At 43.4% G+C, this 13327-nt stretch overlaps 1 protein-coding gene across 1 annotated transcript; it reads left to right on the forward strand.

The window, feature by feature from the left end:
* Positions 1–9288: 9288 nt before the first annotated feature.
* LOC133930584 (aquaporin NIP2-2-like) lies at positions 9289–13116 on the forward strand. The gene is made up of 5 exons (XM_062377257.1): positions 9289–9574; positions 9711–9935; positions 11551–11745; positions 11869–11930; positions 12531–13116. The coding sequence occupies exons 1-5, from the start codon at positions 9419–9421 to the stop codon at positions 12781–12783; spliced, it is 891 nt and encodes a 296-aa protein (XP_062233241.1). The 5' UTR covers positions 9289–9418; the 3' UTR covers positions 12784–13116.
* Positions 13117–13327: the final 211 nt, after the last annotated feature.

A 13327-nucleotide genomic window follows, 5' to 3' on the forward strand; every position in this document is an offset into this window, starting at 1 on the left:
TGGTAGAAAAAGTAAAGACTAAAGGAGGGAAGAGATGGGTTCGGATCCTAGACATTACTTGCACCTTGAAGGACTCAGATGTACCTACTGCTTAAGTTTTTAGTAGCAGTTAGGATTGCACCTGATCCCGTCCAAATAAAAACTTAAGTAGTAGGTCATGATCCAACCCTCCAGCAAGGAGACAATGATCCAAATCAAATGGAGTGCACCTCTACTTCTTTAAGCTACTTGTTGAGTAAAGCTGCTGCATGAGAGCATATACTAACAAAATGAACCCACATCTCTTCATTTGATCAATAATTAGTATTCTATAGACATTTTGTATTCACCGTGAGACAAAGAGCTTATACTAAGTAACATGAAAGAGTATATTCTAAACTGAGAGCCATTAATGTTGTCTATTCCTGATCTCATGTACAAAAGTTCCAATTCGGGATTTTTCTTGGGAAGTTTCGCGCATTCATGCTATTTCCAAGTCAGTGGCCATCACCCAAAAGTTGACTTTATGAGACCTTCCATCCATGATTCTGCAAACAAAATCATTTGAAGTTGAGAATTTCTTTATTGAATGGAATTATAGTTGGAAAATCTACCTATAATTACATCGAAGTTTTGCTAAAAGTGCCACCCATATAACCCTTCAATGGAGTGAGGGTTACTGACATCTTGAACAATATCTGAACTCCAAAAACACATAGAGGTTATAAAGAAGATAACAACGTAGTCAAGTTAAATTTCAACACCTTGGTTAAAAAAACTCGATTTCAACAAATGTGTCTGCATACCATAAGAAGCTTGGTGTAGCTACTAAGTGATTCATATTCTTGGAATCCTTCTGCAGTAGCACTAATATTTATGTCATATGCTTGTGTCTGAGTCATCTGACTTCCATTTTTTTCTTGATGCACAAGTTTGCTTAATTTGCTCTTCTTTGCTTCTTGAAATTCGTCAACCCAACTTTTCTTTTGTTTTGATCCACCTTTTCAGCTTTATTTTTTATTTAGATCAGTCACATGTTCAAATTGCCTAGGTAAATTGAATGGTGTTTGAACATTAGACTTTTCAGCATCAACATTTGGAGTTTCTCTAAGTTTTTCTTCTACTTGCTTACTAATTCTATGAAGTGCTTCTTCCACTAGCATGCAACATTCTTCAAAATCAGTAGCTCGCGAAGCCAATGAAAGGAATTTTTGGTAGAGATATATGTATCGAAGTGCAACATCTACCTTAGGACTTTCAACTATATCCCTTCCATTCATGTATTGGATAATTCCAAACCTTGCACCTCGAATCCATCGCTTCAAAATGTATCTTTCAGGCAATACCTTAATATTGACTAAATCGAGAGCTTTCAAGGCATGTCTACATAACAGACAAATTCTCTGAAAGAGTCAATAACTATACAAGACTAACTGATCAACAACATTAACAGTAACCTTGTGCTCTTCTTCAAGTGTAAATGTTTCTTCAATAGCTCCGATTGCAATGACGAATTCATCAGTTCCATCTAAATCTTTTGTGTAGACCCCTATGGATTTTTTATATTCACCTTGGAAGACTTCAAATAATGTAAGTGTGTAAAGCTTACTTGCTTGTATCAACATAGGGTTCATTATCATAATCCTTGGCTCTCTTTTTTGGGGATTGAAATTCATCTTGTAACTCATTCTCTCTCTTATCTTCAACAGCATGCTCCACACATTTGAGGAACCTAATGATGTCAAGATCTGATTTCAAATGGCCTTTCAATGCATTATTTAAGCTCTCACTTAATTGTGTACTTCATATCCCTAATGTAAAAATGTCCAACATGTAGCACTCAGCCCACTTCTCTTTCAACATGTAGATGCTATCCAACAAAGTCACTTTATTGACTTTTTTTCTCTTGGTATCAAATTTTTCTTCAAATTCTGCCTTTTGTTCATACTCATACATGCAAGAATTGAAATATGATAAAATACTTGAATCTTCATCCTTCAGAGAACTCAAGTGATTTACTGCATTTTGTGATATATGCCAAGTGCATAAACCATACCGTGCACTTGTAAATACATCAAACACTGCTTTTCCCATTGCAATACCTTGATCTGTGAAAATTGTTTGAGGTTGCTTTTGATTATGTGTTGACAAAAATGCATTGGACAACCACATGAATGACTCAAATGTTTCATTGTATGTCAGTGTAGTACCAAAAACCACGGTCTCTCTAAACTGATTGAAACCCACAAACATACCAAATGGTCTATATTCTTTGTTGGTTCCAAAGGTGGTGTTGAATGAGACCACATCACCAAAGTAAGCATAGTCAACAATCATCTTTGTATCAGTCCAAAATATATTTGCTATCTGTTCTTCACAATCCATTTGTATTGCATATTGAAACGAGAGATTCTGCGCAAGTTTATCCTGAAAATATTTTAGCAAACTTCCACCCTCACCATATAGCATATCCCTTTGGCGCTTGGTTCGTAAATAGCTCTTATGATCACGATGGGTGTACTCAAGGTTAGCTGATCCACCAACATTTCGACCAAGAAACTCATGTGCGGTTTTAGATCCAATACCATAATCGTTAGCTACCTCAATTTCAACAGCTTGCTGTTTAGAAATGTTCAAATGTGATGGTATCAGGCTGCTTCTGGTGGTGTTTGAAGCATGTGGTTGTGCTCAACAAATAAGTCGTGTACCTTGTAAGTCATATTTTCTCTATCAAAGTAATACCCATACAAACTTTACAGCCTATTCTTGTACGAGCTTGATTATGCTTGGGAACACAAAATTTCTTATCTTCTGCTCGAGAACCCTGATTTGAACAAACAAATATGCTAGAAGTTGATAATCCATCAGTGCAAGATCACTCATGTTTGGGTAACACTTTCGAACATCAAAACCCACTCGACCACCATATGTGACCCAAAATTCCCAAGCTTCCGCGAAACTACTAAATGTCATGTCAATTTGAGGCATCCAACAAGGAGTTGTATCGATCCTGCTATAAGATAGATGATAACTAAAAATCAAAAATAGCAACAACAAAGAAAATTCTACGGCAAACAAATGTCAAAAGAGAACGGTCCAAGAAAGAGTTATGCAGAGAGTTACCTACCCAGATTCTCCTCCACCGTTATTCCAGTCATTGCATTGAACTCCAACAATACCTGCATATGGTCAATTATGCCTTTTCTATACTTTAGTTGGGAGGGATAAAGAGCTCATGAATGGCAATGGAATGGGTTTTGGTGTTGTAGTCTCGCCTAGGAAGAAAATGCGCCTATTGTTTAAGTTGCAGTAGCAGTTAAGACTATATCTGATCCTGGTGTTAAAGACTGGGAGCAAAATATATTAGACCTATATTCAACCAGAAACCAATATTCTAACCTAGGTTTAAAAAGTTTCACTTTTGTAGATACTGTAGTGGTCTTGTAATATTCAATCAACTTTCCGAGAATGGAGCCACATAAGTCTGCCCACTACTTGCTGACCAGTCTGAATTGTACATGTCTAGAGGTAACAGCCACAAATGCTTCACCTAGCAGCTACTAATTGGATGGATCATCTAGCGAAGCTAACAAACATTACAACATTTTTCGAATTCGCTAATTGCTATGACGGAACATTGGCAAATAGTACCATAAAAAAGAACGGATTGCTGTCAAACAGTACAACGAGTGGATTATCAGCAAAAAGGTTCGGTAAAACGACTGATGTCATATAACATGGTCCCCAATCGGGTTTCACAAGGTTGTTTTAAATCAAGGTTTCTGGGGAGCTATATATGTGCTCCTTAAGATTTTTTCTATCTGAGAAATTTCACCTAAAGAAGTTGACCAACAACACTTCAAAAGGTCATCGATAAACAATAAGTACCGGACTACCTGTCCAAAGAGTGTCGAATTGATTTTTCTTGCATGTGATGTGTTTCAAATTTTAACCTTAATAGCGAGGAAGAGCATTTAACGCAGAATTCGCTCAATTTGGCATCAATCATTTCCGTTAAAAAAATTTTGACATCAATCATTCCATTCGTGATTTAGCCTTGAAACCTCACCAGAATTCCATTTCATATCAATCCTTGGAGTTGATGGGGCTTGGGAAAAGAATCTGATCCTGGGTCATTATCAGGATTCCATTTCAAGAAATTAGCAGTAATTAACTGGACGATTACTAGTATATGACTTAGTTGAGTATAGGAGACATTTCCATACCAACATATATGCATAACAAGAAACTAAATTAAGGCAGAAGTTACTATCAAACAAATGAAGCTATCAAGATCCATCGATTCTCGCTTGCTCATCATTGTTTTGTGTCAACTATCAATAATGAAGAGAAAGAAAAAGAAAGATATGTCACCTCTTCTCTGGTGGTGTCATGCCATAATGCATCTTAGGAGGAACTGTCTTTTCCCTATCAAGGGAAAAAGTCAAAAATTAAACTACATGATATAAACATGTGGATTCCAAAAAGGTGAGTGCGTTTTTATATGTTGAGCATGAAGTTTCTGAATGCAAGCATGCTTGCTTCTGGACAAAGGGAAAAACTTACACTTGCCACTTGTTCCTCCAACTCCCACATGAAAATAGTGTTTTAATTTTCACAATTTTCAGGCTTTTTGCTTGTAAATTGCATGACTCTATTGTAGCCATATGAACACATCAGCAAGTTCTCAACTACTTCCAGAGTAGAAATATCATCGCATCAGTTTACAAGTGATCGGCGATGATATTTACATGTCCTCCTCCGCCACTTCTTTTTTTAGATTACCATGTCCTTTTCATTACTTGGACAGAGGCATACACATGATGCAAAGACCGGAACTGTTTTTCCGTTATCTAAGAAAAAATTATTTGATTCACTACCTAGATGGTTTCCATATGACATCAAGCAACAAACCAAGCTAGATCTACCGCAGTCACCCGACAACAACACCACGTGGTCAGAGGGACTAAAAAATCAACCGGAAAAGAAAAACTGGCGACTCGACTAAACATAAACCTCCCTACTGATCAAGCGAATACGTGTTTGAAATCCAAGCAAGAAATTGGTAAATTTAATAATTAGTATCCGAGTTTCTTTTCCCAACAACTAGCTATATAGTACCATCTGGTAAGGTCATTCAAGACAGCAGCAGCAGATCCGTTTTCCTGTGGGAATAACAGACCTGACTGGCATCGGTAACAGCTGACAAGTTATTGTGTTCATCAGATCCAACACAATCAATATGGAGGAAGTTAACCTAGGTCAAGCAACAGTAGCACTGTTGTTGTTGTTGCTGCAGCTGTTGTGTTATAGACTAGTAGTTCATCTTTATGGATCGGAGGACACCATAGTTAAGCCGAGAGGCAGCTTAGGTCGACAGCTACCTTTCGCTGCCGTCACCGAGGGGCAGCATGGCCACTGGCCAGCCACCAAGTGGATGTAGCAAGCTGCTCAGGAAACAGGAATTCATGGAGCCCCAGCCAGGCCTCGACTGCAGAAATTCCTTCTCCTATCTGTCACTGCACTCTCTGTACACTGTGACACTGCTGGTGCAGTGCAATGCAATGCAAATTCTTGAGCTGAACAGCAAAAAAGGGACGCATTAGCTGTACTAGTCCAGATGGAGTAAAAGACTGGATTAAAGATGGCATTCTGAGCCTCTGGCTTCACTCAGACTTCAGAGCTTCAGCAGCTCTTGAAGTAAACAGATGAAGACGACTTAACTCTGAAGAGACTTCATTGTAGCTAGATTTCTTGTCATCTCTTCCTTTTTCTCTGTCTTCCTCACTGCATGCCATAAACTGGCTTGTACTTGCAACTGCTACGGAACGGAGCGGAGAAAAATGGCCAGTCCTGAAGGTTAACGGGTTGCTTCGGTGCTTTGTGGCCACCCAACCTTGCAAGCTGACGAAGTAACCCAGCCCCTAGATGCAGCATTTGTCAATGCATAACGTGGTATCTGGCCGGTGCTTAATTACGCTTGACGGCGACCATTACAGAAGCGATTTGCCCTGCAAATTAAGCGGTATGTGGAGTGGTTAGTTAATCCATCAGTGATCAACAGCAAAATCGCAAGCCCAATCTTGACCCACGTAGCTCGCTCACCTCGCCTCGCCTGATAGGCTGGTTTTCCCTTTCTGAAGTGAAGGATGTGCAAAAGAAGAAACGCTTGCTTGCATCGATGCAAGACACTCATTGCATCTCCGGCAGACCGAGACTCGATTAATTGCCCGAGATGACAAACGAAGTGGCTGAAGATTTCCACATTGGATCTGACCCTTGTTCCCACTGTTCTTTTTTCGTTGTTGCAGACTAGCAGTACGTTGGTGAAGAGTGACAGGCTGACAGAGGCCATGCGTACGCATGGAGACTTCATGCATGCACTCGATCGTAGCCGCCTCCCGTCTACAGTCCATTTGCCGTATGCTGCAGAGGACACCATACGCCGTACCTCCTCCCTCTGTACGCCTGTACATACGAATAAAAATACTAATAACATCGTCGCGTTTTGGTCGAGGTCACCAAACGTACCCCAAACCGATCGAAAATATCTGAGCTTTTGAAAATATTTGTTCGCCCGTCGTCGGCGCCGTGCGACCGGCGTCACGAGACGTCGACGCCGGCGGCGCGCGAGCAAGCGGACGCGCGTTTTATCGCGCAGGCTATGCTGATCTTTTACTAGCAGCAATATTGAAGCTGCAGTAGCTCGATGGTTACTCTCTAGTACAGGACAGAGCTACCTGCTATGAGATTGTTCGTTTCGTTCATAAACCAATATGCAAAAGTTGGAAAAGTTATGTATCCGTGTTCGCATTGACCAATGTCCGTCTCGACAAACTACTCCAAGACTTTCATAGTTTTCTAGCTGCTTTGGATAAAGTGGAACCCATCACGTGTTGTATATTGTTCGAAATTTGGGCCGTCTGCTTGGTAGGTTGTACTTGTGAGTTGTGACGCGATGCTCATGTTATCGGACTCGGACGTGCTGCTGGTTGCTACTCCAGTGTTAAGAAGAAAAAGTTATTAAACGATGATCTTAGCCAATAAGAAGGCCCCGTTCACGGGATCCAATGACCGTCCGACAACAGGGCCGCCTGGGACTAAAATAAGTAAATTTCACCAAACGTGTGTGACCCGAAGAATCTGCTGAGCATCGATGCGCCTGCCACTGGATCAAGGAACAACGGTCTAGAACTCTGGATTAAGGGCAGTGGAAAAATGGGTTAATTTGGGTCAAAATTTGTTTTATCCGTGGGTTGATCTTTTCTTAAAAAAATGTATATATTGACCTAGACCGGTGATACTATGATCAGTTAAAAAGGGGTTAAATCAAGCTGATGTTTGTTGTCTAATGGATACACCCACGGGCAGATCCCGGGGGCGCTAGGGGAAACAAATTCTATAGGACTTGGTACAAAAGGACTCATGCGAGATCCTAATCCATATCGTGAGTTCCTGATCCAACAGCTGAGAGCAACACATGCGTGAAGAAGAGGCACATGTGTCATACTAAGAGCGAGGGTCTTTTAAAGGATCGGATCCTGTAGAATTTGTTTCTGACGCTAGAGGGCTCCAGCCCCCGTAACCAATGGAAGCCCCTTTGGCCCTCTAACAATTTTTGTCATAGATAAGGAAGAACAAGAAGAAAAGAGAAGAGAAGAAGATGAGGAAGAGGAAGATGAAGAAGAGAAGTGGTTGAGCCCTCCTTATCCGACTCCTCTGTATCATCTGCCACGAGATACACCCCATCCTACACCAGTATGCCAGTATGCTTCCCCTCTATTAGCGCCACCGTTAATTATGGCAAACCGTCAATCCCTCAGCGCTACTCAATATGGTAGTGAATGCGTTTTTCGACTCAACTTCTTCATTACAAGTCCGCAGATCCACCACTAATGATCCAGTTGGCCCACACAACCCTTAGTCGCCATTAGGCCTCCTCATCTCCGTCGTTGACCCTTGACTGCCGACAAGTACCTACTTGCCAGTTAGGCTGCGGAAATCTCTCTACTAGAGGTGCAAATTAATTAATCTAAGAGTGTCTACTAACCCTCTTTATTTTAACCAATAATACTATTTTTTCTCAAATTGAATAATTTAGAAAACTAATATTATTGATTGAGCTAAAAAGAGTACACTTAAACTAATTAATTTGCATCCCTACCCCTCTCTCTAAAGTCCTGCCTCAGTAAACCCTAGCCCTAACCAAGCTCCCAGAAGCCAAGGACTAAGGTTCGTGAATCTTCAAGCCCGTCTAGTAGCCAGAAATTCGACTGAAATGTCAAAAAAAAAAAGAGAGAGAGAGCTGTGAGTGTTGTATAGCAGACGCACTTAGACACAAAATCAGCCTAGCTGGATCCACAACACACAACTGCGGTGGGCCATACTTGGCAGACCTCAACGGCCCCCAAAGCCGTCAAAAGTTTCCACCGTATGACAGTAGCGTGCCAGCTCCAGCTCGCCTGCCGTGGTAACTCTTCTGTTTGGTACAACCAAAATTTATAAATTTTTGTTAAAAAGTGATTTTTGCTGAAAGCTATTTATGACTTTTGGTTTATGACGGTTGGTTTTTACAAAAAAAATTTAAGTTCTCTACACATCAAAAACTAGAAAAGTCACGTTAAGCCAATTTATCAGTTTTTAATTTATTTCATCAAAAACTAGATTTTCAGTTCTTCAAAAACCAACAATAAACTAATCTATTTATTTTAAATTTTAACCTCTGGAAAATAGGAGCCAGCAATAAAATAAAATAAACATGGCCTAAGTACTCTCCCCATCATTCCATCTGCAGCAGCAGGAGGCTATGAGCAGTAACAAGTCGTCGACCAGTAGTATTAGGTATATTTGTTTCAACTTGCTTCTGACTTCTGCTTCTATCAAAAACCTAGAAGTCAGAAGTCTCGATAAACAGGTTTGTTGAAAAATAGTTTTTAGAGAAATTAGAAAGCAACTTCTGAAAAAATAAACTAGAAATTGAAAAGCTAGCTGAGAGTAGTTTTTCTAAAAAATATGGTGTGTGCAGAAAAAAATATTATAAAAATCAATAGCTAAAATTAAAAATAGTTTTTTAACAAAACTAAAAACATAGTTTAAAAAAAATAGCAACTCAAACAAAGATACCCCTAATATTCCATTCCATTGCTTCTTGTCAGGTTTTAACTCGCGCGCGCCCCGTAGCCACAAGCGCAAAGGCAGCGCACAGCGCAGTGCCCACAGACCACCGCCTGCCGTCCCCCTACCCCCGGCCCGGACGCGGACGGCTCTCTCGTGGCCTCGATCCATCTGCCTCGCCATCCATCTATAAATACCCGCCTGCCCGCTGCAGAGCTGAGAGCACGCAACAAGAGCCACATCGAGCTTCACCGCCCTTCGTAGCGAGCTTGCTTCCCAGCGGATCGATCAGCTAGCTTGCTAGGCATCAGCGCGCGCGGAAGAGATGGCCACCGCCTCCTCCACGTCGAGGACGAACTCGAGGGTGAACTACTCGAACGAGATCCACGACCTCTCCACCGTGCAGAGCGGCTCCATCCCCACCATGTACTACCCGGAGAAGTCCCTCGCCGACATCTTCCCGCCTCACCTCCTCAAGAAGGTAAGCACACACCACTCCACTTGGCAACAACATCACAAAGGAAGAACGAGAAAGCTGCTATATTGCTAGGAACTGGCCAGCAGTGGCCACACGCATGCCTGACTGATATACACATGGACGTGCACGCATATGGCAGGTGATCTCGGAGGTGGTGGCGACGTTCCTCCTGGTGTTCGTGACGTGCGGCGCGGCGTCCATCTACGGCGAGGACCTCAAGCGCATCTCGCAGCTGGGGCAGTCAGTGGTCGGAGGCCTCATCGTCACCGTCATGATCTACGCTACCGGCCACATCTCCGGCGCGCACATGAACCCCGCCGTGACGCTCTCCTTCGCCTGCTTCCGGCATTTCCCCTGGATTCAGGTATACATATTCGTCCTTGAGTTTCTACTTTAGCGTGTTGAAAGAGCGGTCTTTAGCGTGTTAGCGCCATATTTTCTTGGCGGCAGCTAATTGGCTGGGTCGTGTTCCTATCAATTGTTAATCGGAGTTCAGTAGGACTTAGTTGTCAACATGTTGTCATGGCCTTACTAGCTACGAGTTACCTTTTTTGAGAACACACAACAGAGCTACGATTTTCATATTACAAAAAAGAGAAATATTCAGTGTTTTTTAACCCCGGCATAGGTACCAGATTAGACAAGCAGATGTACTCAAAATTGGTACATCGGAAACCAAATATTGGTGACTCTCAAGTTATAACTTGCTACCTCTTGGTGCTTTTTAAGGACCGTAAAAAACCTCAACCATAAAAGCCTGAAAGTAAAGTATTTTATGAAAATTGAAAAAAAAAACCCGACTAAAACTAGAGTGCTATGACCCGACCTTGTTACGATTTGAGCAAGCCTCTCGAGCCTAATTGGTGTGCCAGTCGACAACATGCATGTTGAATTTTGATTCAATAGATTTGTACTTCAAAATATTTTTAATATGATGTTCATTTTATAACAATTGGTAATATATTATAAAAAAATTAACGGTTAAATTTTACTTTTGATGACTTTTTAAAATAAAATAAGCCTTACATTCTTATTTGGAGCAGCTTATCTGGTCACCATGCATGGTCAGCCTTTTCTAGTCAGGTCAGGTCGGTAGCATGCATAGCAGTTGCAGCCAAGCAAGCACAACTGACCATATTATCCTTAAAAAAATATAGCAGCCATTATTGGCAACATGCCGAGCGAGCGTGGCACACATGCATGTGAACCATAAGAGTAGACACTCTCCGCTCGAGCCAACAAGCCGGCCTCTATACAGAAAGAATACAGTTAATCAGGAGGACGCGACGGATATTTAAGGCAACTTGTTGTCGAACTAATGGTCTCATGATTAGGGTATATGGTCACAGCTTACCCTGCAACCAGCCTTGATTAGCTCCCACTAATTGCAACCACCACCACGTACCGACCGACCCGATGGGAGTTTGACATTCGCAAGCTCTGTTTTTTAGAGCCGTGCGTTGCTCATGATCGGTACTTGGTGCCGGTTGTTGTGTTCACTTGTTGGCACCGAGAGGTGGATTAGCCAACTAGAACGGCACGCCTGACCTGTGTTCGGCCGTCCCAAATCCACCGTGCCGCGATAAAAAGGCACGAGAGAATATAATCCGGCCGGGATGATTGATTGGAACCTCTCGATCCGGTGCCAGTGCCCGATCAAATTAGCGGCTCGCGTCGCATGCTTACAAAGCCCGCGTGCATGTGCCACTTGGCAGGCGCGACCCGGGGCGGGTGAGCTAGCCGAGAACCACGGCTTTTCGGCGGAAGATCCCGATGCATCCAGTAGCCAATGCCAATCCCACGCCTCCTTGCCTAACCGGCCGGCCTGATTTCAACAGGCGTACGTGGTGCGTGCCCGTCACATCGTGCGCGCGCGTCGCGCACCGTAAGTGGTTCCGGCGGCCGTGTTGGCCGGCGTCTCTCGGCGGATCTGCGGGTTTGTGTCTGCGGTTGGCTGATGCTTGCGCGCGATGCTGCAGGTGCCGTTCTACTGGGCGGCGCAGTTCACGGGGGCGATGTGCGCGGCGTTCGTGCTCAAGGCGGTGCTGTACCCGATCGAGGTGCTGGGCACGACCACGCCCACGGGGCCGCACTGGCACGCCCTCGTCATCGAGATCGTCGTCACCTTCAACATGATGTTCGTCACCTGCGCCGTCGCCACGGACTCCAGGGCGGTGAGTGATGCTTCCCTGCAGCCTGCGCTGCTGGATCCTCTGCGTTTTTCTCTCCATGAGTCTCGTGGTTTAAGCTGATTGTTCTCACGACATTCTCACGCGTGCTTGCTTATTTGGTTGCAGGTGGGTGAGTTGGCCGGGTTAGCAGTCGGTTCCGCGGTTTGCATTACATCCATCTTCGCAGGGTAAAGAAAATTACTAATGACCAAACTAATCTTAGGAAGGACCCGACTAGTACTGACTGATCAGTTCACTCTCGCAACTATAGCTAGGAATTAAAATATGTTAGACACTTAGACTTTCGACGTTCAAAAGAAATCGTGTAGTTCCTCTCAGGAAAGTAATTTTTGAAGTTGATGACGTTCTTTGCGAGTGAACCACATTTACCCCTCTAACATGAAAAGGCACCATGTTTTATTACATGGTCCGTAACAGGGCATGGCTCTAGTTAGGTTCAGTGATCCCAGTCAGGTCTGGCCATTGTTTCTTTAGGTAGCTTATGACAAATACCTCAAAGAAACGACAGCATGCAGTAACCTACCTCCACTACATTACTTATACGTACAAAGGGTTCTTTGGACCCTCTAACTTTAATTTGACACTATTCGATTCATGAACTCTTTCTGACCCAGTGGATAAGGATACAAAACACACCTGACATATATATACAGCAGTAGGCCACGTAGGACGGACACATAATGTTAGCCCTTAGACACGTAGGATCAACTGACCTGTACGTTGACTCATTGTAAGCTAAGACGCGGGGAAACGAGTGGCATTTGCAGGCCTGTGTCCGGCGGATCGATGAACCCGGCGAGGACGCTGGCTCCGGCGGTGGCCAGCAACGTCTACACGGGCCTCTGGATCTACTTCCTCGGTCCCGTCATCGGCACGCTCTCCGGCGCCTGGGTCTACACCTACATCCGCTTCGAGGAGGCCCCCGCCGCCAATAAGGACGTGCCCCAGAGGCTCTCCTCCTTCAAGCTCCGCCGCATGCAGAGCCAGTCCCTCGCCGCCGACGAGTTTGACACCGTCTAGAGAGACCGGTAGTCGGCGCGAGGCCGGCAGGTGCACTGCTCTCGGACCTCACCATGCGCGGATGCATGGCATATGTGTGTAGTGTACCACTGTACCTGTATGGACGTGCGAGCGCGGCAAGTCACTATTTGTACCAGTTCAAAGTATGTACCACGTGTGTGTACATGTACGGTGTACCTGTGTGCTCGCTCTCTTCAAGACTTCAAGTGGGAGAGAGCTAGAGCTGCGTTTATGTACCGGTACATACTTCAAGTGTTTGTATTTTTCTCCTTGTGCGTACGTGCCTACGTACGTACGCTTCGTTGAATCAGCAAATCAGTATATTTTTCATAATTTTCATGTTATCCTCGGCTTTGTATCGCGTCAGAGTTGCAAAAGTTAATTGAAACAAGTTGGAAAAGAAGGGGCAATAATGGAGAATGTCTTGCTGCTATCAAACTTGACATGAGCAAAACGTATGATAGAGTTAAGTGGCATTTCTTAAGGGACATGATCAGGAAGATGGGTTTATGTGAGAGATGGATGGGGCTAATCATGTAATGTG

The sequence above is a fragment of the Phragmites australis genome, chromosome 10, assembly GCF_958298935.1.
Source record: "Phragmites australis chromosome 10, lpPhrAust1.1, whole genome shotgun sequence".
Taxonomy (NCBI): Eukaryota; Viridiplantae; Streptophyta; class Magnoliopsida; order Poales; family Poaceae; genus Phragmites; species Phragmites australis.

Excerpts from the sequence above, each read along its gene's own strand:
- LOC133930584 (XM_062377257.1), top strand. The coding sequence starts at position 9,419 with ATGGCCACCGCCTCCTCCACGTCGAGGACGAACTCGAGGGTGAACTAC. Across the intron at positions 11,746-11,868 it reads TCGCCACGGACTCCAGGGCG|GTGGGTGAGTTGGCCGGGTT; the intron begins GTGAGTGATGCT and ends ATTTGGTTGCAG. Across the intron at positions 11,931-12,530 it reads ATTACATCCATCTTCGCAGG|GCCTGTGTCCGGCGGATCGA; the intron begins GTAAAGAAAATT and ends TGGCATTTGCAG.